Source organism: Larimichthys crocea, chromosome VI, assembly GCF_000972845.2.
Source record: "Larimichthys crocea isolate SSNF chromosome VI, L_crocea_2.0, whole genome shotgun sequence".
Taxonomy (NCBI): Eukaryota; Metazoa; Chordata; class Actinopteri; family Sciaenidae; genus Larimichthys; species Larimichthys crocea.
The window spans coordinates 22,580,739-22,605,944 of record NC_040016.1 but is presented as its reverse complement, the minus strand read 5'-3'; the positions used below and the strand labels follow the sequence as shown (position 1 = coordinate 22,605,944).

Genomic DNA, 25,206 nt, shown 5'->3' with positions numbered 1-25,206 from the left:
ACAAGAGAAGTCACTGAAGAGCCGACTGAGAATGACAACATTTACGTTTATTCGTTTGTTTGATGCTTTTGTCCAAAGTGACAAATAAGCTACTTTTAAGTCGCCACAGATCAAGGAAAGACTTCAGTTGAGTAATTGTTGGATCATCAATTTTCTATCTGTTCGATGATGAAACATTTTGTATGAAGTGTACTCACATCTGATCTGTCCCAGACATTTGATGTGAGAATGTAGAAATGTTGGGAGCGAGTTGCTGCTCCAAGCTAAGGAGTTCAAATATCACATAGTCGTGTTTTGATGGACCAGCGGGTCGGTGTGGCGTCTGCAGTGGGAGTTAAGCCAGAAGGCAAAGCTCAATTTTCCAGTCCATCTTCGTTCCAACCCTCACCTATAGTCATGAGCTTTAGGGAGTGACCGGAAAAATGAGATCTTAGATACATTTAAAGATAGAGTGACGAATTCGGAAGTTCAGACATCCAGAAGGAGCTTGGAGTAGAACTGACTGAACCATTGAAGGTGCCTGCTGAGGTGGTTCAGGCACGTGATTAGGATCCACCTGGGCATCCTTCTTTGGGGGCATGTCCAACTGGGAGGAGACCCCAGGGCAGACCCAGAGACCACTGGAAGGACTACATAGAACATCTAGTTTGGGAAAGTTCCCCCAGGAGGAGCTGGAAACGTTGCTGGGCAGAGGAATGTCTGGAACGCCCTGCTAAACCTGCTGCCATCACGACCCAACAGATGTAGAAATGCCTAAAATCGATGCACCAACACTACTTGAAAGAGCTAGAGGTTCCTCAGCCAGTTCTCTCACAGAGAACTGTAAAGCAGCAAAGCTTCAGAGTAAAGCCTATTTTGACAGATATTGATTGATACTCCTTGCTGCGACAGTCAAAATTTTGATCCCCTTGTTCTCTTTTCTACCACTGAAAGCCATTGTGCTGCAGTTTCCTCAACAAGTCACTGACTTTACAGCTTTACAAGGTGCTACCCTGTTTGGCTGCCCTTCCCGGCAGGTGAAAAGTGATCAATAGAAGAATGACAAAGGATTTTACAAGGGTGAATGTATAAAGGCATCCATGCATTCCAGAACGAAGACAATCTGAGGCAGACAGCAGCCAGAGTTTAACATATTTTTTGAATATTTCAGAGGGAAGTCATGAAAGTTTCACTGTCGAGTGAATTAGTCTGACAGAAGTTTGATCAAACCAACCAGTAACACAAGAAAATGAGAGTCCTCACCGTTCGCTTTGCTCCCAACGAATCATTGAAAATCTCCCACAGGGGTCAACATGCAAAGCAAAAGATAAAATTAATTAAAACTGAACTTTAGCATCATCATGTTAAATTAGGAAAATATCAACTCATGGTCATTCTGGGCTGAGGTAATTCTTTGACAGATCTGTTGCTGCTGGAAGTCATTTCACATTAAAGGAAAGTTGAAAACAGAGTTCTCTAAGTGCATCTGGAGCTAATTCAGAGTCATTTTTCTACCGTGCAAAAGTTAATTAACAACATACAGGCGTGGGATTACTTTTTTTTTTGTTGTGCCAAAAAATGAACATTGAAATATGAAGCAAAATATCCTGTAGACTTCACAGGTGAGAAAACGTTTGGTTAGAAATAACTTGATAACTCAATAACGAAATAAGAAGCAACTTCACAGCGGCTCTTTGGAAACCTGCGGGTTAGTTTCACCAGACAGCTCAGGTGAAGCTGGGCACACAATGTACTATTTCAGAATTGTACTGAATTTCATGCCAAACATCAAAGTTTTGCTGCTTTTCCTCCACTTACTCTAACAGGACCTAATTGAAGCACACAGGTGAAGCCCATGCCTGTTCGTTAGGGTTTAAATTAGGCTCAGGTGCACAGTGGAATCAAGACAGTGATGGAAATTTCATTTACACGTCTCACTCGACAATGTCCAGTTTTGACGAGGAAGCGTTTTCCTGACAACGTGAGTCCATTACTCGCTCGTGTTCTTGACAAATGAATGTCGCTGATGAGCAGCAGAGAGCGCCTGGCACCGACGGCCACAATCAGTTTCTGGAAAGCTCGAACCGAAGAGACAGCCAGCAGGAAGCCCGGGAGGACAGACGCTGGCTGTCAAATTAGTCTGAATTAAAGACAGAATCATCCGTTTACTGGACTGACTAATGAGGCACCCGTGTAAATCTGAGTCAGCGGCACAAAGCAAGTTTTTTACTATTTCGAGACTCTGTTGTAGAGTTGTTGTAGAGTTTTTGTAGAGTTGTTATAGAGTTGTTGTAAAGTTCAGACTTCACAATAAGTCTATCTGATGCTCAAAAACTGTGTGAGTGTGCAGGCAAAGTTTTCCATTAATCATCATCATTTGTCACATAATGTTTCACTGATTTCCAGCATAAATCCCGACTGTCCTGATATTTGTTCAGTCGAGTGTGTATTGAAAAATCATTTTACACATTGAGATTGATGGATGTTGCCTCCTCCTCCTCCTCCTCCTCCTGCATTTCCTCTCATGTCTCAAACTGAATGTGGCTGAAGTGAAAATAATGCCGTCGTCACCCGGTGAGGCAAGAACCTGTAAAATTAAGATGAACGAGCAGAAGTCTTCCCCAGTTTACAGCTTTGCTAAAGCAGATTACATTCTTCAGCCCTGCAGCCGACTGTTTGTACTCGAAGTGTTGAACAGACGGAGGTAACTGGAAGAACATCAACACTTCTGTTTTAAGAAGTATAGCTCTTCCTGGGAAAGAACAGATTTATTAAAGCTCTCTGGCTCTAACACTACAGGGATAAACATTAAGACATCCATGCTCGGAGTTTATGGCGAGCCCTTAATTGTATTTTTATTTCGTTGGCACCTTTTGAGGACTTTGAATGCAGAACTTGTCGAGTCTGAGGAAAAATCCTGATTTTTTGTTTTTTTGTTTTAATCAGTCTCTTGTGAGTCGCCCAACTTTGTGGAAGTGCTTTGAAAAACCTCTGAAGTACCATTAACACCAATCAGATCTGAGTCTGAACTTTCTTCTTGGAATCTATTTTAACAGCGAACAACTGTGTCACATGACGTCTGGGATCTTTGGGAATATTCCAAATCGGAAACCTTAGCAGATATTCAAGTGTACCTGCATGAAATCTGGTTGTTTTAGTCAAGATTATGCTAAAATATATTTTTCCACAACTATATTTAAGTTCACCGTTAAAAGGCCAACCTACAATTTAGTAAATTCCCATTTTATTCCCATAAATTCCTGTTAATTCCCATGGAACTTTTCCAACTTTGAAAATTCCCAGAATTTTGCAACCCTATTCAGCACTGTCTGCTGATGTTGCTTATCTCACATCGAGCTAACACAGTTGGTCCCTAAAGGTACATTTCACTGTAGTCAATAAAGATGCAGAGCTCGTAACAAACCCGGGAGATATTTGAAGTATTTGCAGATCAGTTTCCAGTTCAGGGAGGAATAGTACAAGCTGCAGTCAGCTGTTAGAACAAGATGACGAGCTCCTCCTGAGTTTTCTGCTAACCAGCAAAGCTCCAACACATCACCAGGGAGAGCAGCCACTCTCACCTCAGCTCAGCTTGACGTGAACTCTCCCTGAACAACTGAAAAACAGCCGAACAAACATTCACAGTGAGAGACTCCATCGTGATTTGGTGCTTCGACTCGAAACAGAAACAAGATATAACATCTGCTGGCGCACCATGATCGTTTGCATTCATATACTACATGTCAGGGAGGAAACAAGCAGGGTGTTTGCTATTCTCTCTTGAACGGTCATTTTTCACATTTTGACTTCATCTGGCATTCTCTCATGTCAATCGGCCTTTCCCACCGGTTATGAATATCTTTCCGAGGGTCTAATTTGGTGTGCTAATTGCTCTCTGCTAATAAAATCATTAGCTTTGGTTACAGTTGATTTCTGGAACAGCTGTCAGATAAAGGCCAGTGATCCAGAACATCAGACGCCGAGCATCTGGAAGAGCTTCAAAGTTCAATTAGTTTGTGTATCAATCAAGGTCAGAAAGCCTCAAGAAGTCATCTTTACTGACCCGAACGGCTGACAGATAAAAATGAAACTCTTCAAATCCTCCTTTCAACTCCGTTTTAAATTCAAACTATGTCGACATGCAGAGTTTAAAGCCTTATTCACACCGGGGACCTAAGCGCCGCAGTCACCGGAGCTGATCGGTGCCAGTCTAATCAATCAAACCATTCACACCAGGTGAGCAGTCAATCGATCAAAGGGTCTCAACATGAACGACGAGAGACTAATTGTTGAACACCACACAATAATTTATGACACAACAGATCCTTTTTATAATCTCCTCCACGTCGGAGAAGCAAAGTCAGCTGTTGTTTTCTTTACACAGTTTATCGCGGGGTCTTGCGTACGTTCAGGATTCCTGCATGAACGCGGCCGGCTCGTCACGCTGCCGTCAAGTTGAGAATACAAATCTCTTCTGATCTTTCACTGAATGTATCATGTCGGCCTCTTGCAGTCTGTTCTGTTGTCGTACCTTCAGGCATACAAACGACCCCCGAGCAGACAGAGCTCGACTCTTCTGGCCTGTCTGACACTTAAACTCCCTTTTTATCATCCATAAAAACACACAGAGGAGGAAGTGTGCGCTGATTAAAAAAACACGGTTTATTTTTAATCTGAACAGACTTTGTTGACCTTCGACTGCCTTCAGAGGGCAGCCATCTTTGATCTATAACAACAGCGACTGAACATATGGGAAATTAATTTTCATATCAATCAAGGTCGTGTAGATTTAAGGAGTCAGAGAGCTCGTAAATCATCAGAGTGGTACGCCTTAGTGAAGCACTATTTACACAATCTGCACACGCTTCCTGCAGACTCTGCACACTGAGCCACTTTGCAGCCTCGCTGATTTATGTCCTCGTACTGTACCTTCTCTCACGCGGCTCATTACGGCTACTGTACTCCTTTTTTTTTTTTTTTCGATTATTTTTTGGCCTTTTCGAGCTTTATTCTGACAGAGACAGCTGAAGAGTGACAGGGATGTGGAGACAGAGAGAGAGAGAGAGACGGGGAATGACATGCAGCAAAGAGCCACAGGTCGGATCTGAGGAGTTTGGCGGTTCTGTAGAGGGTCAGACGTTCTGAGATATGCCGGGTCAAGACCGGGGAGATATCTATAGACAATTAGAAGGATTCTGAAAAATGATCCTGAAGTAAATGGGACGCCAGGTTAGGGGCGGTGTGGTCTCTTGGGTCTTGTTAACCGGGCTGCAGCGTCTTGAATTACTTTAACTAGCGAGACAACAACTTTGCTAACAGCTGTAATAGTAAATTCAATGTCTTTGTTTTATTCACTTGAGACGCACATCCTCCCCCCTTCTTCACGTAGGACACCAGCTCCTTTTGTCTTTGTAAACTGTGATGCCTAGACTCAACTTTGCACCTAAACACAAGATCCTGCAGGATACTTCAGGTGTAAAACACGTCATGGAGGGGTCGGGGCCGATACTTGCAACAGACAAAAGGGTGTGGAAACACTTCCTGAAGGGGCGTCTCCTTGAGCAGACAAAGGGATGCGAAAGGAGACGTCCCTCAGGTATAAATATCCAGGTGTCCCCATGCTCGAGGTCTTTTCTCCATCTTTCACCGCTCGCATGTTGAAGTGACCTTTTCTTTGCAAAGAAAATAAAACCTTGTCGGCCGGCAGAAGTCTCTATTTCATTCTTCACCAGTAGCAGAAAAAAATCCACAACACAGCCAAACAGCCAATCACCAACCAGGTCCCCAGCAGCAGCTGATATCACTGCCTAGTCCAGCAGCAGTCAGCCCAGCTCGGCGTCTGTCTTTCAGCCTTTTATTTCACCAAGCTCTCACCAACCACTAAAAGTCAGTCCCACATTTACTCTTGTCCGGCGGCTTCTTGCTCGCTCACTCTCTCCTTTTCTCTTCTTAGCTTCCTCCGTCAGCGTCCTCTTCACTCTCTTCTCCTCTGCCATCATGTCCATAGAGGCTGCTGACTGCTGGGCCTGTAAACATCTTCTGCCTGTGGTACAAACACCAACACTCCCCCGGTGCTCTGAGCTCACAGCCCGGCTAACAAACTGAGCTAACAATAGCTAACAGCAGCTACAGTTGGCAGCGGTTTACTCAAAGAGGTGAAAACTATAAATATAGTGCACATTTAGAAGTTTGTTCAAACAGACTGCACAACTTTTTTTTTGGACAGTTTTTAATCTAAGTTTTGTCATAAAGGATAAATCTATCTTTCTTCCTCACCATCCGGTGTCTGAGTTCCTAATAAGCTTCCTCTTTCACACATCAGAGTTATTCACGTCGACGTCCCGTCCCCTCGTCCTGGGTACACTCTGTCATGTGGAGTAATGAACGCTCGTCATTTGTTGGTACAGCTCAGGGAGACATCGGGAGGGCTCGGTTTGATACAATGGAAACACGAAGGAACGTTGTCACATAGAAATGAGATCTTAATAGGATTAACTGTGCAGCCCTCAGAGGCACAGAGGAGCGAGCTCTGTCAGGGTTTGGATTCGTGTTCTGATTGTTGGTTTAGGGATTTGTTGATTAAGAAAAATAAAGATGCCTTTCAGCGGTCTTCTCTTGTTAACAATGAATTAGTTTTTTCATAATCCAAATGTTAATCTTGTCTCCTGATGAAACAACACTGAGACTCTCTCAGGGTTTTCTGCTGATGACGCAACACCCTCCATGTCCTCGCCCATCAATCCCCCCCGGATGATGAGACAGATTCACTTCACCGCTGAGGCACATTAACTGTCAGCGCGCGTCCGAGCAGTCCATTTTTATTTTTTAAAGCGTGGGCCTATCCCTGCTCTGCTCTCAACAGGATATGAAAGATGAGGAGATCACAGACGGAGACGGAGCACAAACCCAAAGCAGACACAATAGGAGCGATGGCTATCGGTGCTGCTGGGGCCGCCGTGAGCCCTTTGGTAATTTGTGACGTACCAGGAAACTTATTTAGCCGCGCTTCGTGAAGTCTCGGCCATTATTGCAGACAGCAAATAAGCAGCAGGGAAGAGAACATGAGTGCAGATGGTGCCCGACCAACGACCGATGAAGAAACAGAGAGTCCATCACTGTCCGGGTGTAGTTTCCACTAAGGCTGGCGGGGGCGTCCTCTCTTTTTTCCTCTTAACCTTTCATGCCAAAATCATAAAAACTTTTATGAGCTCACCTGATTGAAGTCGAGGGAGAGCTGTTTATATTCATATATATGATATTCAGAATAACAGCACGTTTGTATCATGTATGAACCCGTGAAAATCTTTGACAGTCACTTCAAACTGATGTTTATTTTTTAACGTTCTGTCAACGCTACAGAAACACTAGGTAACTGTTAAGTACAAAAAGTTGTTTAATGTTGACTGCTGTTAGTTACTGGTTGCATATTGATTATTGATCTGGTTTACTATCAGCTAATCGCATTCAGTTCAGTCTGTCATATTGTTGTCGCTCTACTTTACCTTTCTGTTGTTTTTATCATCGTTCTGTTTTTCTATATTTGTATAATTACTGTAAGCGCAAACAACAGTTGGTGCAATTAAACATACCGTGTTGTAAATGAATCATTACTGTTTCATCACATCGTTCTCTAAAGTTTTAACACTGGAAATGATCCAAATGTTCTTTGTTACACTTCTGTAGTATTTTAAGATCTGCACTGAACTCCTGCAGGGAGCTACTCATCACCACAGCCAGGAATAATAATATTTAAAACCTCAGTCGTTACTCATAAATGAAATAAGCACTCCTCGTTGATCCATTACAGAAAGCAGAATCCAGATTTGTAGTAACACTTAACAGCGATCGTTTCAGCCTCATTACCCGATTAACAGCAGCACTTCAACATCAAGTCAGATGCAACTTTTGTGATTACTCAATTACAGAAACATTTGTTGCTGGAATGAACCAGTAGATGACTATTATATTGGATTTATTTGTTGCACTCAGTTGTGCAGTTTTGCATTTCAAACCACTTAGCAGAATTAACAAATTAAAACAAACTAAGCCTGAAAGACCGCACAAACATTTTTATGAGGAATATTTTCCTCCTGACATGGAAATACAAATCTCACTAAGGCTGTAAAGAGATTAAAAACATCATTACATATGTTTTGTTCTGTGTTGTTATTTACAGACTAAATTGAAGCTGACAGTCTCTTCAAACTGCAACAGCACAGGTGTCTCTAGATGCTGGTCATTGGTGTTGCAGCAGTGGAAAACAAACCTCTTATTGCAGGCCTCCCTGTTCTTTCCACTTTAAGTATCCTATCTGCCAGAGGAGGTGAGGAGTCTTCCCATCCTCCACATGCAGATGGAAAACAAAGGAAACTCCCTCGACAATTGAAAAACGCGTTGTTCCAGGTGAATCAGGAAGCCCATCTGCTCCGACCCAACCTCCACCCTGTACGGTACCTTTGACTTCTGCAGGAGTTCCTCCAGGATCCAGAACAGGTAGCACGAGTTTTGATACTGGTCCATGGGAAACTTTTCGAGTCCTGAGGTGTCCGACTCCTAGAAAGTAACATCAATGTTAGAGTCCATTGATAACCACTTCCAAGACACACCACAACACAATCAATCAAGGCAGACTTCTGAAAACCGTCACATAAAAATGTCTTGTACATCTGTTAAGAGACACTGTATTCATCCAGCTCAAACATCATGCAAAGGACTTACATGGGGACTACCAGACTGCCCCTGATTGAGCAAACTACTTAGACCAAAAAATCAGATTGCAATTGTTCAAGTCATGATGGAAAAGACCAATAATTGAGCGGCTACCAGATGATGAACAGCGTCCTAACCTTTACGCAACAGTGTAGAGGCTTCTCAACCATCTCCGGTTGTCCATCCACTCCGGACACTGACGTCAACCCCCCCAGAGATTTTTGACAACCTCAATGTCCTCTGGCAGATGAGAGCAAGACTTTCCCTGATGTGGCCTCCTCCACAAATGACTCGACAGTTGAGTTCAGAAGTTGCTCCAAGTGTTCCTTCCACTGCCCGATAAAATCCCCAGCCGAGGTCACAAGTTGTCCACACCTGCCAAAAGCAGATTGATCCTCTTATTGATGCATTTGAAGGTTTGCCTTGTGGCCAACGGAAAAACCTTTTGCACACCTGTCAAGATTCTGCTGCAAACACAGAGCTGAACTGATTGAACGCATCACTGACTCTTATCAGACTTTATTTATCACTGGTTTGGTTTCTAGCTAAACAGATGTCAACAGACTACTGGACACCCTGACTTGTTGTGCTGAGTTGTGCTTTCATCAGCCGCTCCAACAAGAAACTTAAATTTTGCCTGAAAGTCTGAGAGTTATGTTTGCAATGATGATGATGGTTTTTCCATCTCATGTTGTTCTTGCATTTCCACTTATTACAATGCAAGAAATCAGAGTTCTCTGAGACTGAATAACTTCTACTTTCTTCGTCTGTTGAAAGAGGCAACTGAGGACCATAATCAACCCAAACATTTCTGCTTTCACAGTGTAAATGTGTTCAATCAGGATGAAATTAGTTATCAACCTACGATGTTACAGTGCTGTGCGGACTAGAAAAGTAGGAATTACTTGCTAGGCCCGGGGTTCCCAACCCGCGGACCGGGGTCCGGATCCGGACCGGATCGCCATATCATCCGGACCCGAGATTAATTGTAGAATTTTTTTTTTTTTTTTTTGACAGGCGAGTCTATTTCATGCCGTAACATTACTTTTCCCTATCCAAGCACTGCACTGAGCAAGCATTGGAAGGTACCAACCAATCGTGTGAGAGTCATACTACCCATGTGATTCTATCTAGCCAATGAAATCGCCACCTTGAATTCAGAGCGAGGTGCTACGAGTGAGTCTCTGTACGACGACAAAACTGGCCCGCCATCAATTATATCTGGCCCGCTAGATGACGTTGATTTATTTTAATATATATATATATATATAAATATATCTTTTAAGTTTAACAATTATGTTTTAAGGCCGTAAAACCCCTAACCACACACTTTTATACACCTTATTACACGCATTTTGTACAGTACTCCCTTAATTAATCAGGACGCAGAACACACGTGCGGTTCTCACTCAGCCAATCAGGACGCAGAACCCCCCCCCCCCCGCGCATGGTCATGGACCGCGATGGAATTGTCAGGAAAAAAATTGGCCCGCGTCCAAACTTAGTTGCCGAACCCTGTGCTAGGCTATGGTTTGCATTGTAATAAGTGGAAATGCAAGGACAACATGGGATGGAAAAACCATCATCATCGTTGCAATCGTAACTTTCAGGCAAAATTTAAGTTTCTTGTTGGAGCGGCTGATGAAAGCACAACTCAACACAACAAGTCAGGGTGTCCAGTAGTCTGTTGACATCTGTTTAGCTAGAAACCGAACCAGCGATCAATAAAGTCTGATAGGAGTCAGAACTGATGGATCAGGTTTGCGAAAAAGTAGTCTGAAAGTTTATTTAGTTTCCCTTGACCCACATAATAATAACATATCAGTCCTGAGCATGGACCACAGACCCTTCAAACTCCATCAGACCCCCTCAGGCCTGTCCTGGTTTGATGCTCATGGAGTGATGGAGCCCCCTGAGGACGGACTGCTCATCTGGACCTGGAAGAAACTCCTCATCACTGATGGAGGAAGCACATCGAGATAGACTCTGATGTCACCAGGCTAAATTTTGTTGAAAGGTTTTGTAGATTTATTTACTGACTGCATTTTTAACACATTTGACACAATCTCTTGGGCATTTTTCTTGGCAAATGCACTTAAAAGTGGAAATCCTTACATGGAGGCTGGAGCCTTTGGGCTAACCAAACCCGATGCTGAGAGCTTCCTTCATCTTCGGTGCTGACTAACAGGATCTTGGCTTGCTGCCATTGCAACCTCCTGGCCACATCTTCAAGAGAAGCAGCCTCCACAACAGCAGCTTTGAACTCTCACATGTTGGATATGTCAGAGTTTCCTGCAACATCCTCGGGGTCAACCAGCACAGAAAGCTTTTCTTCTTTTACAGCAGCCAAGAAGTCCTTTAAACTACATGACGTCCTAGCATTTCTGTCAGTGTAATCCAAGCAAGAGTAACTGAAATAAAGCTGCAGGAATCCCTCAGTGATGATGGACTGATAGATTATGTTGCGTCACGTTATTTTCAGAGCACGCACTGAGTCAAGTTCAAGGCATAAAATTCACAAAGCACTGCAAACCGAATTTTAATTATTCAAATAAACAGACGCTCCTGGATGGCTTCCAGGCTGTATTTCAGTGTGCCTTTGTAAATGTGTGTGTGTGTGTGTTTTTTGCATTTGAAAGTTATGTGAGTGTGTGAAATGTCACGGGGAAAAACAAACGCCAGATGGCTGTCAGGTATTCCTCCAGGCTTAAGCTTTCAGAGAGCTGACAGAAAGTGACAACAACAACACTTAACCCCGAACACACACACGCACACACACTCCAACACACACCACTTAGACCACGTCAAGACTGCACTTAGCACTTTGCTCTAGAGAGCGAGAACACCGTGTTCTTTACATCTTACAAATCAGCTCACCTTTCTTGGAAACTTAGTTTCTCCGGCTACACTAATGGATTGTTTCAGACATCGATGGATGACTGAAAAGTGGAATCAATAACATTTTACTGGATCTTTGCACAAAATGTCAGATGTGTGTCCCACTGTTTGTCGTTTGTCACCAACTCCAACAGTGTCTAACTTTTTACCTACCTTTAAATAAAAGCTTCACTATCAGTTTGATGCTATATGATTTTACAGCCACCGACTCTACTGTTCGAGTCCCAGCAGGCAGCAGTTTGTAACAAACAAGCTCTGATAGATTCACTGTATGCCGCCCAGCAGACAGACGCAGACCAGCTGCTGAAGAACATTGAGCAGCTAAAGAGCCAGATATTTTTATCACGAGTTGATGGAAACTCCACTCCAGTGGGATGATGCTAACACATTCCCCAGATCATCTTATTAATGTGTCAGTTTAGTGTTTACAGCACTGCCCCTGAGTGCTTCAACTGAAACCCAGTGATACTCGCTCGATCTGTCAGTTCACACAGGAATTAAACACGATGATGAAACTTTAATTTATCCATGCTTTTACTTCCAGCAAGAGCAGTGTGACAACTGAGCATATATCCCCAATTAGGGATGTCAACGGTCAACAGACAGAGAATATTTCTGACCGGCTTCAATAGCTGGCAGCTTGTTTGATGCTACTCTTCATTTCAGTAGTAGCACTGTGAAGAACCACATTAAGAAGAAGTACCCGGCTGCCATGACCGAGGATGGCTCGCATCCAAAGATCACATTGCTGCTAGCTGTCCGGAAGGAAGTGTGATTGATTTGATGTGGTATTGCACAAAGTTGGTACCTCAAGCTGGGGTATGTTATCGCCTACAAAGAATGCCAATCACAAGTGTATCTGCTCAAAGGTCAGAGATCCTCGTACACACAAAGTGGTTCAGAGTCAGAAACCTTCAACTTTATTAGACGAGCCTAAAGTTCAGTTGATTTCAGTTGAATCTTCGTGTAATGGGAATCTGACCCTCAACTTTAGCCTTGAACATTATCGCTACCCAACACAAGATACAAAAAAAAACACAGTTTAGTTAAAGGTTAACAGTGTAAGGTACACATTTTATTACCACACTAAACTAGAGAAAATCTGGCCAGCTGAGAAAAGCAAGCTCGGACCACCAACTGCTGGATAGTTTTCATAAACGAAACCTCCAACTACATTCCACTTCGTCAATCCTTACTGCCAGACTCAGTCCAGTTTACCTCTTCATCAAGAGCCTCTCCATCCACCACATTTATTGAGTCAATGGAGCGATGGCTCATTAGCAGAAAGCTTGCCATGAGATGACATCTCTGCTGTGTCATCCATCTTTGAATATTAGCTTATTGATTCAAAGACCCGGTTTGTAATTTCTATACGTTGAAAAATGTGTTTTCAAACATGACTTATGCAACATTTAAAGAAACACATGCATAACTCATACATCAGCTGGAGTGTGTTATTGTGTTTGAGCTGTCTCTTACAGGTGTGTACTGTATATTTTATATATTATTATTAATATTAAGAGCTCGACACAGAGGCCTCAGATATTCACACTGCCTGCTGCAGCAACTGCCAACAAGATGGATAGAACATCGTCGTCTAAATGAAGTCGAGGAGGAAAGACTGCAGCGTGATGTGCAAATCATCATGAGAAAGATGATTATCTGAGCTCCATGCACAGATCATGGATGTTTGGACACGCAGTCTTTTTTTACTCTCATTTAAATGATTTCTTTCTCCCCTGTGAACGTCTCTGGATCACCAAAACATGAAATGAAATGAAGCTGCAAATGTGGGAATTAAAGCTCGCTGGAAGTGTTTCATAAGGGATTTACTACAGCAAGAATTCATTTCGAACATGGTTTGTGTTTAACTGACTGCACAGTGCGTATCCTATTTGCAGGCTTTGCCATTAATTAATATGCAGATTTTCTCCTTTTAAAGCAGAAAAACATCTGAAGCTCGACGCGCACTGGAAGATTTTCTGGGTTTCAACAACAAGATTCGAGTACCAACAAAACATCATCCGTCTCACTGATGTCAGGTCCTACTGACATTATTCATTATTTAACTATCACTCGTTGTTCATAGTTTAGACTATAAATGTCAGAACATAATGACAACTATCCATCAAACATTCCCACAACCCAAGAAGTTGACTTCAAATGTCTTGTTTTATCCAATCAACAGTCCAAAAGCCGACGATATAAAACAGAGAAGATGCTGCAGCGATAACATTTTGTCAGCCTTGTTTCTATGTAGTTTGTAGTCAGTTTACTTACTTATGACTCCCAACAGTTCCCTAATTTCCTTCTATACATTGTATACTATGTGATGTTTCTCAATCATGGTTTGCTGCAGAAAGCTGGACTCTCTAAACTTCTCCCAAGTTTCCATGTTGACTGTGAACTAGTCAGCCAGACTCTCCACACTTAATTTTAGCAGGCTGGCGGTGAATCAAATGTGTAAAACTGGATGCATAAAAATAGAAGAGTGGTGCTGATGCAGGTTAGGACGTCTTCTTTTTAGAAGAACTGGAACAATCTGATGTTTGCTGCTTCGCATCTCTGCCAGACTGTCTAAAATCTGGACGTAGTCTCTGTGACATCCCCACAGGTTTTCAGAAGAGCCCTCCACAGCCACGGAGGTTGCTGCCTGGTTACACTGTGCGTTTCTTAAACTGATGGACAACCAGGACGTCCAAATGTTGAGATTTTATCTGTATCCTGTCATTTTTGAAAACAAGAAAAACCATGAACAAATAAACCTCCATCAGGAGTTTGCTCTTTCAAGGACACGCTTCATTTACAACCACTGAGCTGGACAAACAGTGTAATTCAAAGCACAATAAGAAAAAATATGAGGAGGAGCAGAGAATCAGAGCAGGGTTCATAAATGCCAACTGACGTCTGGCTTCAAAATACAGCATGACCACAGGGAAGGAGGCTGTCCAACAAAAGGTTTTAAGCACTTTTTACGACTTTCATTTCATCTTGAAATTTTCAACGTCACTGCTCTGATTCGACTCACGTTAACTGGCTATCTGGTGAAATGATGCGGAATCCTAAACCAACTTCCTCCAGCTACAGTTTTCACTCAAGTGTGTGGGATGATTATTTACTGTTGTCTGTGATCTATGTGGCTGCAAATCATCCCCTCTCTAAACAAGGCTGTACCATCAGTTTCATTCGACAAGAACATAAAACAGCATTCAGGAGGAGGAAGGTGGTTCAGTTTGGTACGAAGGAGCCCGAGATATTCTCACTTTCATCTCCAACCTGCCAGGCACTCACATGGCCAAAGAATTTATGAAGCCATGGAGTGATTCGATGCAGCAAAAATCGATAACTGGGATGAAAAGCTAGAGGGGAGCTGTGATGGAGCATCTGTGAGGAACATACACAAACTGTACAACTACTCAGGGAGCTGACAGCTGCTGACCGCTCAAGATAAAAATCATGACACCACGAGGGAGCTGATGGACTCTTCGTATGACGACCTGATACCCCAAATTTTAGATTAATTTTAAGAAATTCGTATATATTTAGTTTGTTCATGAGATTAGCAGTAAAGGGAGCAAACTGTAGGTAATGTACATTTAGTCAACAGAGCTTCTGGACATGTCTTTAACCTCCATTCTTCCAGTCCAGCAGTGAGCAGCTTCGCTGGCTGCAACAATCAGTCCAACTCAGCATTGATTAGAAATACTGGTACATAAGAATTTAAGTTATAAGAATTTAGACGGTGTAGAAAGTTCACTAAAAGTCTGTCTGAAAAGTGAGCACATAGTTCATGTCACACGTCAACCGAAAACAATTTGAAATCAGTGGTTTAAAAATCAGAGGAGCTCTTGACAAGTAAGATAATATCTATCATGTCAATGGTCTATTCTGTTTGATTTCCTTTTGAAAATCAATGTTCCTGTATGAAGGAAAAGAGAAACACAATACAGACAGATTCAGAGAGAGATACAGAGAGATTCATCAAGCAACAGCAGAACAAAAATCACCAGACTGCTCGAGGTGCCACATTTTATTGAACTGTCTCTCTGCCAGTGGGGGGTCAGGCTCCCCACAGTCAGTCCGACCATGGAAATATCCATCTTCCAGATCCAGCAGAAGATTTAACGAGTGAAGCATCCTAACGGACTGTAGTAACAGTAAAGGGACGCCGTCAGCTTTGTGGTCACTTGACTTCTGTAACACACCAGCCAGATATAAAAACGTGTCATCAGTCAAACAAGACTTTTGTTTCAAAACAGTAAACACTGCCTGATATCAGATGAAGCAGCGTGTCCATCTGCATGTATCCTGACCATCCTGTTCTAAGTGAGAGGGTAAAAACAGCAGGACAGACTGATTGAGCTGTCTGTTGGCTCGTTAGCACTCCCCTGGGATCCGACGGGCCTCGGGCTGACAGTGACAGGATGTGCTGCTGCCTTTTAATAATCCTGATAAACTACCGTCTCCCTCCACGCCAGTTACAGGACAACACTTTACTCCCAGGCCAAACCTGCAAAGTCAAAATGAACTTTTACGCTCAGCGCCTCTTCTTCCGATGAGCGACCTGAGCTACGTGAGCGCTCAGGTGAGGCCAAGGTTGAAGGGGAAGGTTATTTTTGTAATTGACTTTCCAGGTGAGCATGATGATGAGTTCTGGCTTTGAAGCAGAGCGACGGGATACTGCAGAGAGTCTTTGAATATCTGCAGGTAACACAGAGGCTTGTGCCCTTCAGCCGAGGTGATAATTAGCTACCCTGAGAATCAGTTTGTCATTATTCTAACCCTGTAATTACGACATCGACTAATGGTGACCAACATTTGGAAATTAGCATTTATCTTTTAAAACTGTCAATATAATGACGCAGTAACAAAGACTGTTTCTGCTCAGCATCAAAGAGCGCACTATTATCAACTAACATATTTTTCTCAGGAGTTCTTCTCTCTGAGGTTTATTATTGTAAATATCTTTTGGTTTTGGACTGTTGGTTGGATAAAACCTCATCCAACACATCGTCTTGGAAACACTTCTTGACTATTCTCTGACAAGAGAAGAAGTCTCCACAATAACTGAAGAAAATAGTTTCAGGCCTAAACAGTGATTTAGTTTGAAGTTAAAATCCTTTTCATGAAGTGTCTGTCAGCCACTTGATGCCTTCATTCTTGTATTTCTTCCACCTGAGAAACTTTGAATCGTACTCATCTGTCTGAGTCTCCCTCCTTCAGTTTCAGGCTGTCTTGCTTGCCTATGACCCGGTCAGAACAATAACGAGCTCCAGGTCCAATCAAATGGACGATTAAATCCCATTCAGAGCACAGCTTTATAATCTCAGTGCTGCTGATGTTATCTGGGCCGTGGTGCTGTCAGACTCTCTTTGCTGCATACAGATCCTGGAGTTGTGTCCTTACCACAGTCCAGTCATCCACATCGGTGCAAAAAGCCTCTGACATCTTCAAATTCCACCAGTGCTAATTAACAGGGCTCTTATGAGGAATGGGCATGAATACTCGAGTACTTAAAGACCTATTTCTGAGGTCAGTCATGAACTCTGATGTTCCATCCAGGTTTTAGACTGCGGGGAGGTCACAGAGACTACGTCCAGGTTTTAGACAGTCTGCGGGGACGTCACGGAGACTACGTCCAGGTTAATGCTGCTAACTAGCTTGGAACCTTCTGTGTATCACCGCTTTACCATGTTTGTAATTCTGATGAAATTATTTCAGAGTTTAGGTCAACACCTTTTTTTCAAGATGCTTTATTTTGTCGACATTTTCTACCTACGCAGATATGAAGAGGAAACCGCTGAGGTGCTCTTACAGGTACAGAACCCCCTACCTGCTCCCAGGGCGCCGCTACGTGGCTGCCCATCACTCCACCATCTCTCCACATTTGTATGTCCATGAAACCTTTGTGTGGTTGTATAAGAATTTGTCTTTGAGGGATCAATAGAGTATCTATTCTAATCTAATCTTCCTTAGTAGGTCATAAAACTAAATTTTCTTATTAATTTTAAAGCAAAACAACAGAATACAGGTGTCAGGGTGCTGTTTGGTTCAACTATTTTCCAATGAAGATTAAGATGAACATTCAGTGGCTTCCTCAGAGAGCTTACATTAAAAATAATGGCTTTTTTGCAGTACTTGTATTGATGACAAACAGTTTTTGGTCCTGTGGCCTCCCTCACACAGACTTCAGTCCTCACAGCTTTAGTACAACACTCCCTGTATGACTCTCTGAAGTGCAACGTACTAATAAGTCCTGGTCCTAAGTGAGTACGACCACAGTGTGCTGCAGGCGTACATCCAACACCACCTTCCCCAGACGTTAGGCCCACAGCGGACAACAACTTCCAGGAATTGATTTTTTCTTTCTTTGCTTGCCTCGGTCTTGTACAAGCGTCCTCTTGCAGTGTTTTATGTGTTCCCCTGAAGGCGGTCTGCTGACAATCCACTGATTCAACCGACAGAAAATCAATCCAATCTCATCTAAGTCGGCGTTCTCTGAACTCATATCTTGACATCTCGACTGCCCGAGGAGGTTGGAAGAACACAGGTCCGTCTGTTTCACACACATCCTCTCCTGTTCTGGAAGCTTATCTCAGCATCAGAAACCCAAGAAAGGTCCACCGGGTTAGATGATTATTTTCTTCTGTCTCATGAAGCAGTGAGGAGGTCAGCTCTATCACCGCTGAAGTGACAGCCAGAGACCAAACCACATATTTACAACATTCACCCACTAACAGAGACTAGAGCGAGCCCTACTTCCACATTTTTACTTACTACAGATATTTCCTACAAACATCTTGTTTTGCAGTTTTAGTAATCAATATTGACTATTACTACTTTGGTTTTTTAAGTTAGTATCAGTGAAAAGAATGAGTGGAAATAAAATGATTTATAAATGGACTGTGCTTAAATATTTCCTTTCTAGTCTTCTGACCACTCAAAGTGCTTTTACAGTACAACTGCTCATCAGTTTTAGAAGCTAACCATTCATACGCATTCACACACCAATGACGCAGCTTTCGGCAGCAATTTAGGATTCCCAAAACAACCGAATACAGGTGGCTGTTTGGCTGCCATGCAAGGTGCCAACAGTTTTAGGAGCTAACCAATCATACGCATTCACAGCAGCACCTTCAGGAGCAATTACGGGATGTTTTTTGTTTGAATTCAAAGTGCACATTACACGGCATCACCTCACAACAGCACTGTTGTTACCCAGGAAACTGCAGAAAAGATGTTTTACTTTAAAGCAAGAGAACAAAATAACTTACAGGTATAAAAAGATCAAAGATTCACATTATTTATACACGTGCAGCTTTTCTCTGAGACGTTTAGAAGATTTAATATTCAGGTAGTGACTCTTCATTCACCTGAGTGATGTTAAAAACCTGTTTTGTCTGTGTGTTTGTGTATCTCTGTATGACTTGCACCATGTGAGTTTGACAGTTAAGCCCACAGAGGCTCCCAGGTTTACTTTAATAAAGTGACTTTGATCAACCAGTCCCATTTTCCATCCTGGTTAGACCGCTAATGAGGATAGAGGACGGCTTTGATCCTCGACTAATTGTCCATCCGTTTCTCCGCCTTTTCCCTTAACCTGATCGTTCTTCAACTCTGTTGCATGAACAGAGCCGAGCTCACCTCACAGAGAATATGACACCGATGGAGACGGGCACTGAAACCCGGGATTGATCCACTTCAATGCATCATGGTCTATAAGATCATCATATTTTTGTATTATCTCGTGTCTAGCCTAAAAATAAAAACATAAATGTAGATTATTGTTGGCTGTTATAGACTTAACTTCAGTCTTCTTAATACAAACATGAAGTTAATGTGGAGGTAATTTATGGTGCCGCTATGTGCTGATTTTACCTCTCCTCTGCTGACACGCTGTGTTTTTCTAGCAGTGACAGTGCGATCGGTGGATTGTGGGGATAAACTGGTAGACAGTCTCTCTGCACAGTCATAGTTTGGATTTCAGTGTAGGTGTCTGCCAAAAAATAATGTTGTCCTGGACCAGATTCCTGCTCTTAAAATGTGCTTGGCAATGATCAGTCTAAATATTGGCTCAGTTAATTACACATTTCCTCCAGCAGTGGCAGCCAAAGTTAAGCTGCTCTGCAGTCTTAATATAGCGACGATTGACAGTGTGTGTGTCTCCACACAGTGCTCAGGATGATGTAAAGTTAGATCGTAGTGGATTTGTAGGCCAGTCAGATAGTAGCTCCATTATGACTACAACTGTGAAGTGCTGGCAGACATTACTCAAGTTGCTTGAGATTGCTATAGCTCGCATTTATGTGGGGCACATCTCACTGACATTAAATGATGTTTCTGTCCATTGAAAAAGTCAGTAAAGACAGGAAAAGAGAGTGCATTCAGAATGCCTGAGGTTATGAACCCGCACAAGAAGCCCAGGATGATACCAGTGCCGCCCGGCTACATATTTATCCATCCAAGTCCACAAGATGCACGTGATACCAGAGATCAAGTCGGGGAGTGAATGCAGTGGATTATTTTTAATGAAGGCTGAGACGGGCGAGCACCGTGGGAGGAGATGACAGATAAAGACGACGACAACAGGCAACCGGAGAGTCAAAGAATGCTAATTAATCAGCACAGATGCCACCGGAGCTTCTTCACAAAAGACAAACGTAAAACAAACGTCCCCAGAAAACATCTGAAAATGACTAACGTGACAAGTAAAGAGATAATAAGGCGTTTTTCTTTGTGTTTTACACTTTTCAGGTTTAGACATGGATTTATTAACATACCTGCTGAGAGCACTGATGTGCTGAGAGACAACTGTCAGAATATAAAGGGCGTCTTTGATTTGAGTTCTGCACGCCAAAATGCCACCACTACTACAGAAAATGAGAGTACACAAGTAAGAAAATTAAATGTAACAGCAGCGTTCATTTTATTGGTGAATAATCTATCCATCATTTCCTCGGTTAGTTGTTTGGACTATAAAATGTCAGATAATGGTGAAAAATGTCCAAGGTGGCGTCATTAAATGTCTCTTTTGTCCACAACACAAAGATGTTCAGTTTAGTGTCACAGAGGACGAAAGAAACCAGAAAATATTCACATTTGAGAAGCTGAACTCAGAGAATCAGACATTTTGTCTGACTCAAGGAATGAATGTTAACAGTTAAAATGATTGCTGTGCTCCTGGATTACTTCACATCGTACAACAGAGTGTTTCATATACAGCAGTCCCTCGTTTATCGCGGGGGATACATTCTAAAAATAACCCACAATAAACGAAATCCGCGAAGTAAGTTTTACAATTATTGCATGTTTTAAGGCCGTAAAACCCCTAACCACACACTTGTATACACCTTTTTACACGCATTTTGTACAGTACTCCCTTAGTTAATCAGGACGCAGAACACATGTGCAGTTCTCCCTTAAAAATCCACGAAACAGCGAGTCCGCGAAAAGTGAACCGCGTTATAGCGAGGGACGACTGTACTCCAAAACAGACATATTCAACTTGGGAGTGAGTTGCTGGCCCAAGCGAACGAGTTCAAGTATCTCGGAGTCACAAGTGATGGAAAAAAGTGGTGCAAGATAAACCAGTGGATAGCTGCGGGGTCAGTAGTATTGCGACGTACCAGACCACTGACTGCATGTCTGACTATGGACACTTTTGTGCAAAGATGGACTTTTTTATTTCACAGTGAAGTGAAGCGTTAGATGGTCCGGTGGATGGTCCACCAATATCTGATTAGGATCCCCTATGGGCGTAGGAGACACCAGGGCAGACCCAGATCTCACCGGAGGGACTACATAGCTCATCTGGCCTTGGATCCTCTAAATTGAGGCATCCAGGCATGAACCACCTCAACTGACCTCACTCACATCCTCCCTGATATCAAAGCTTCTGCTTCTTTCAGGTCACTAACCTTCAAACTTCAAACTTCTCATCAGTATTTTCTGTTTCCATAAACAGTCGACATTATAACTGATGTTTGTTCTTCAATAAGTTATAAAACCTTTGTTTGTCATCTGAGACCACCACCGAGTGCCTCGCTTTGTGGACAGGCTGCCGGCTGAACCTGACCACACGTCTGGCTCAGAAGAACTTGAGGTGACCCGGTTTCCATCACAGTTGATTTTGTATATAAGATATAAACAGACTAAAATGACCTGCCATGCTGTTATCCTGGTTCTGTCTGTGTACAATGACACAGCAAAGACAAATTCATTTAAATAATAACAAAGACATTTTAGGTGGGAAGCAGCAGTGAAACGTCACGATGAGCCGGTGCTCGATTAATTCAGTTATCTTGTCTCATCTTTGGAGGATATTAGTGTAACAGTGGTGGATAACACTCACTGACTCATATTTGAAATTTTAACTTTTCAGAAATCCACTTAAAACTTGCTCAACATTTTAATGGAACTGGACTGTTGAGATAACAACAACATGATAAAAGGATCCGAATGGCACATTATATAATACTGTGAAATTATACTCGCTCTTAGGGCTGTAATAATGTAGGCAGCACTAATGTTTGTGAGGAGAAGGCCCAGATTTATTCACCTCACAGAGGGTTCAAGACTGAACGCATTCGACTGAGTGATGCAAGGAAGCTGTTACGCTTATAAAATATGATGATTACAGATAATATCTGAATTTTTCCCCACATTCAGTCATCTAAATTCAATAAAAAGACAGGGCCTTGCTTCCTGCAGACCAACTGAAATGAACCATCTGGGTCCATTCGTGTCATTTATTCAGAGTTTAAAACAACCTTGAAATTTGCATTTCGAGCATTAAGGTGACAAGAAGCAGATCAGAGATGTCTCACAGACGGTTGTGACGAGTTAGCGATGTCTTCACAATAAGCTGTTAACTAGTTGGTCAAGATTGTGCAGAGAGAAAGACAAGATACCAACAACATCCTAAAACGTCTTTGGACCAGAACAAGATTACACTTAAACATCTGGAGAAATAACTGCATGGTGCACTGATTGTTCTGGTTCCCACTTTCCGGTCTTCCTGTATAAGGACCGACTATCTCCTCACCTGTCAGCCCTGTGCTTCACGTACTACAGCGGAAAGAAAACTATGTCACTGTTTGTTTTCCCTGCGAAGGTGTTATTGGTTTTTCCTTTCTCCCCGAGGACGGCAGCAGAGCCGGTGAGTAAGCAGCAGAAATACTGACGAAGCTCTCGATGGCAACTTGAGCCAAGAGGAAGGCTGAGAACCAGCTACAGAGTTTGACCAGGAAACGGAGGCAACTTTCCAACTTCAACTGAGAGGGAAACTAATCAGTTATTGATAATCAGACAGCAGTTATTGTTAATCGCAGCATTGGTAATGTCAAGTCAAAGATGTTGCTGTATGTTGGCTCTACTGTTTGTTCATGTCTATGTTTATTTTCATGTTTATGTATGCATGAATGCCTTTACAGCATCAAGAGGAGTCTCTTGTTAGAACGTCACTCAAGTGAGGCAGTGAAGGCACCACGAACGGACTGAACACACCCCACACTGTGCTGGGTGGATCACCTGCTGGGGCTCAGCAGGTAGAGTCCACTAATCGCAGGGTTGGTGCTCAATCACCTGTCCACGTGTCAAAGTGTCCTTGAGCAAGACTTGTAATCTCTAATTGCTCCCGATGGTCACATGTTGTCAGACCTATAAACCTCAAACTGATGCAACATTTCGACGTTGGCCTGCAAAGTCGCCGTCATTTCTTTTCTCAGGACTGACTTCCCTCTGTACTAAACCAGAACCAAGTGTAACATTTTCCACTGCTGTTTGTAACTCTGCGCTCACAAAGGGTCGGGGCTTTCAGCAATTACCACGACTGAAGGATTTCTTGCTCACAGCCTTGGTAACGGTGATCTTTAGACCTGCAGCGGCTGAACTATCTGCTGTCATGGCGACACACATGAGGACCAGAGCCAATGGGCTTTCGAGGCACATGAAAAGAAGAAGTTTTCTTGGAAAATGCCAACCGTGTGCACCGCGGCTCGTCTCACATCTCCTGAAGACTTTTCTCCCTCCACATACTGCCGCCGCCACTCACACGGACAAAGCAGTTCCATTAAACTCCCCATTTGAGAATGAATTCACCTTATCTGAGTCGGGGATTACCATCAAGCACCCGGCTCTCAACAGAAATGTGGGACTAAGGGTATTTGAAACTCGGGAATGAGCCACCTCCTGATATTTAAAAGATGAAGCTGGTAAAGTAAAAATATTCCCAGAGCCTTCGCAGAGGGCTGTGGAGCCAAAGGGTGCAAATTGAGCTGGCACTGGCCTTTAAAGGCATCAGCTGTGATGCTCATTTCCTCTGGCTCTGCCACCACTGCTGAGCCGTGCACGTCTGAAAGCTCATTCATCACCCTAAAGCCAAATTTAATATGCCCGGGCCAAACTTAATATCATTAAGGGCGATCGGCCCAGACACCGGCTGGCTGTGAACCTCGTCGGCTCATTCTAATGAGACAATAACAAGATGTTTCATGGGGATCTCATACCAAATGAGGCCACAATAGAAGGTAACCAGGAGGCCCACAGCAACCCAATTATTACACGCATGACTTATAATTTAATTCATATATTAAATGTTTGAATAAAGCCCTTATGTCATCTTCCAATTACTTATTTTAAGTGGAGCTGACGGTTGTTGTGATTTATCAGAGTGTAATGCCACTGTGGTAACTATGTCCAGCTGTACTCGAGTATTTGTCCTGATTACATTACTTTTGATCAACCAGGTCCCCAGCAGCAGCTAATATTACGGCGTCTGTCTTTCAGCCTTTTATTTCACCAAGCTCGTCTTCCCGGCGGTCCCAAACACGAACACTCCCCCCGTGTTCTGAGATCTAACAGACTGAGCTAACATGAGCTAACAGCAGCTACAGCTGTCAGCAGGTTACTTCACTGTCCATCATAAACTCTGTAAATCACAGAGAGTTGAGGCGGAGCAGCCGGAGGAAATCAGAGGGAAAACCAGAAAACATTTCCTCCATAAAATATGATCCAGTTTCACCAGAATCAGTGAAATAGTTGCTGCTGTGTGACTTAGTGTGTTATGTACTTCTCCAAAGTTACATAGTGTAATCAACAGATAATTAAAAAACAGAAAACTAATCTAATTTCTTTTTTCAGTCAATACATGCTGCATTTCTTCAATTTCCACCTAAAACCATCAAAACATCAAACACATACAGATAAAAACAATTCTCATCATTATTCTGTTAAATCTGACAGAAAATTAATCTCCAACATTTGATAATTATTTTTATAACTAACAATTGTTTGTCGTCATTATGAAGTAAAAATAAATCTGCTGATTGGACAAAACAAGAAATCACCTGGAAATATGTTAAATATATCAACGACGAGTCAAAGAAATACAGTTTGATTTGTTGGAGTCTTCTCCAGGTCCACACCAAACTCTGTTTTCCATAGGTGAATAATTCAGGCTGTTTTCTCCCCGCAGAACAGAATCCAAATGAGATTTCATCATCCATGATGCACCTACAATCCTCAGTTAAAAAAACATGTGGTGAAGATGAGACAGCTGGCCACAGACCACCTACAGTTTGCATAAAGTGCAGACGCCGGGGCAGTGACGCCTGAGGGTGC

At 42.7% G+C, this 25,206-nt stretch overlaps 1 protein-coding gene across 3 annotated transcripts in view; it reads right to left on the bottom strand.

Moving 5' to 3' along the window:
* The window catches only part of mei4 (meiosis-specific, MEI4 homolog (S. cerevisiae)), a 61,409-nt gene that overhangs the window by 17,657 nt on the left and 18,546 nt on the right, over positions 1-25,206 (bottom strand). Inside the window, exons 5-6 of one of the 3 annotated variants that reach the window (XM_027279682.1) lie at positions 8,826-9,063; positions 8,416-8,532 (exon numbers count right to left, since the gene is read on the bottom strand). The exons of 1 other annotated variant lie outside the window; for it this stretch is intronic. In XM_027279682.1, the coding sequence (XP_027135483.1) occupies positions 8,851-9,063 (213 nt within the window). In that variant the 3' untranslated portion in view covers positions 8,416-8,532; positions 8,826-8,850. Of the gene's footprint in view, positions 1-7,394; positions 8,533-8,825; positions 9,064-25,206 lie in introns of those variants that run through there. One more of the 3 variants, XM_019275054.2, reaches the window with a different exon arrangement.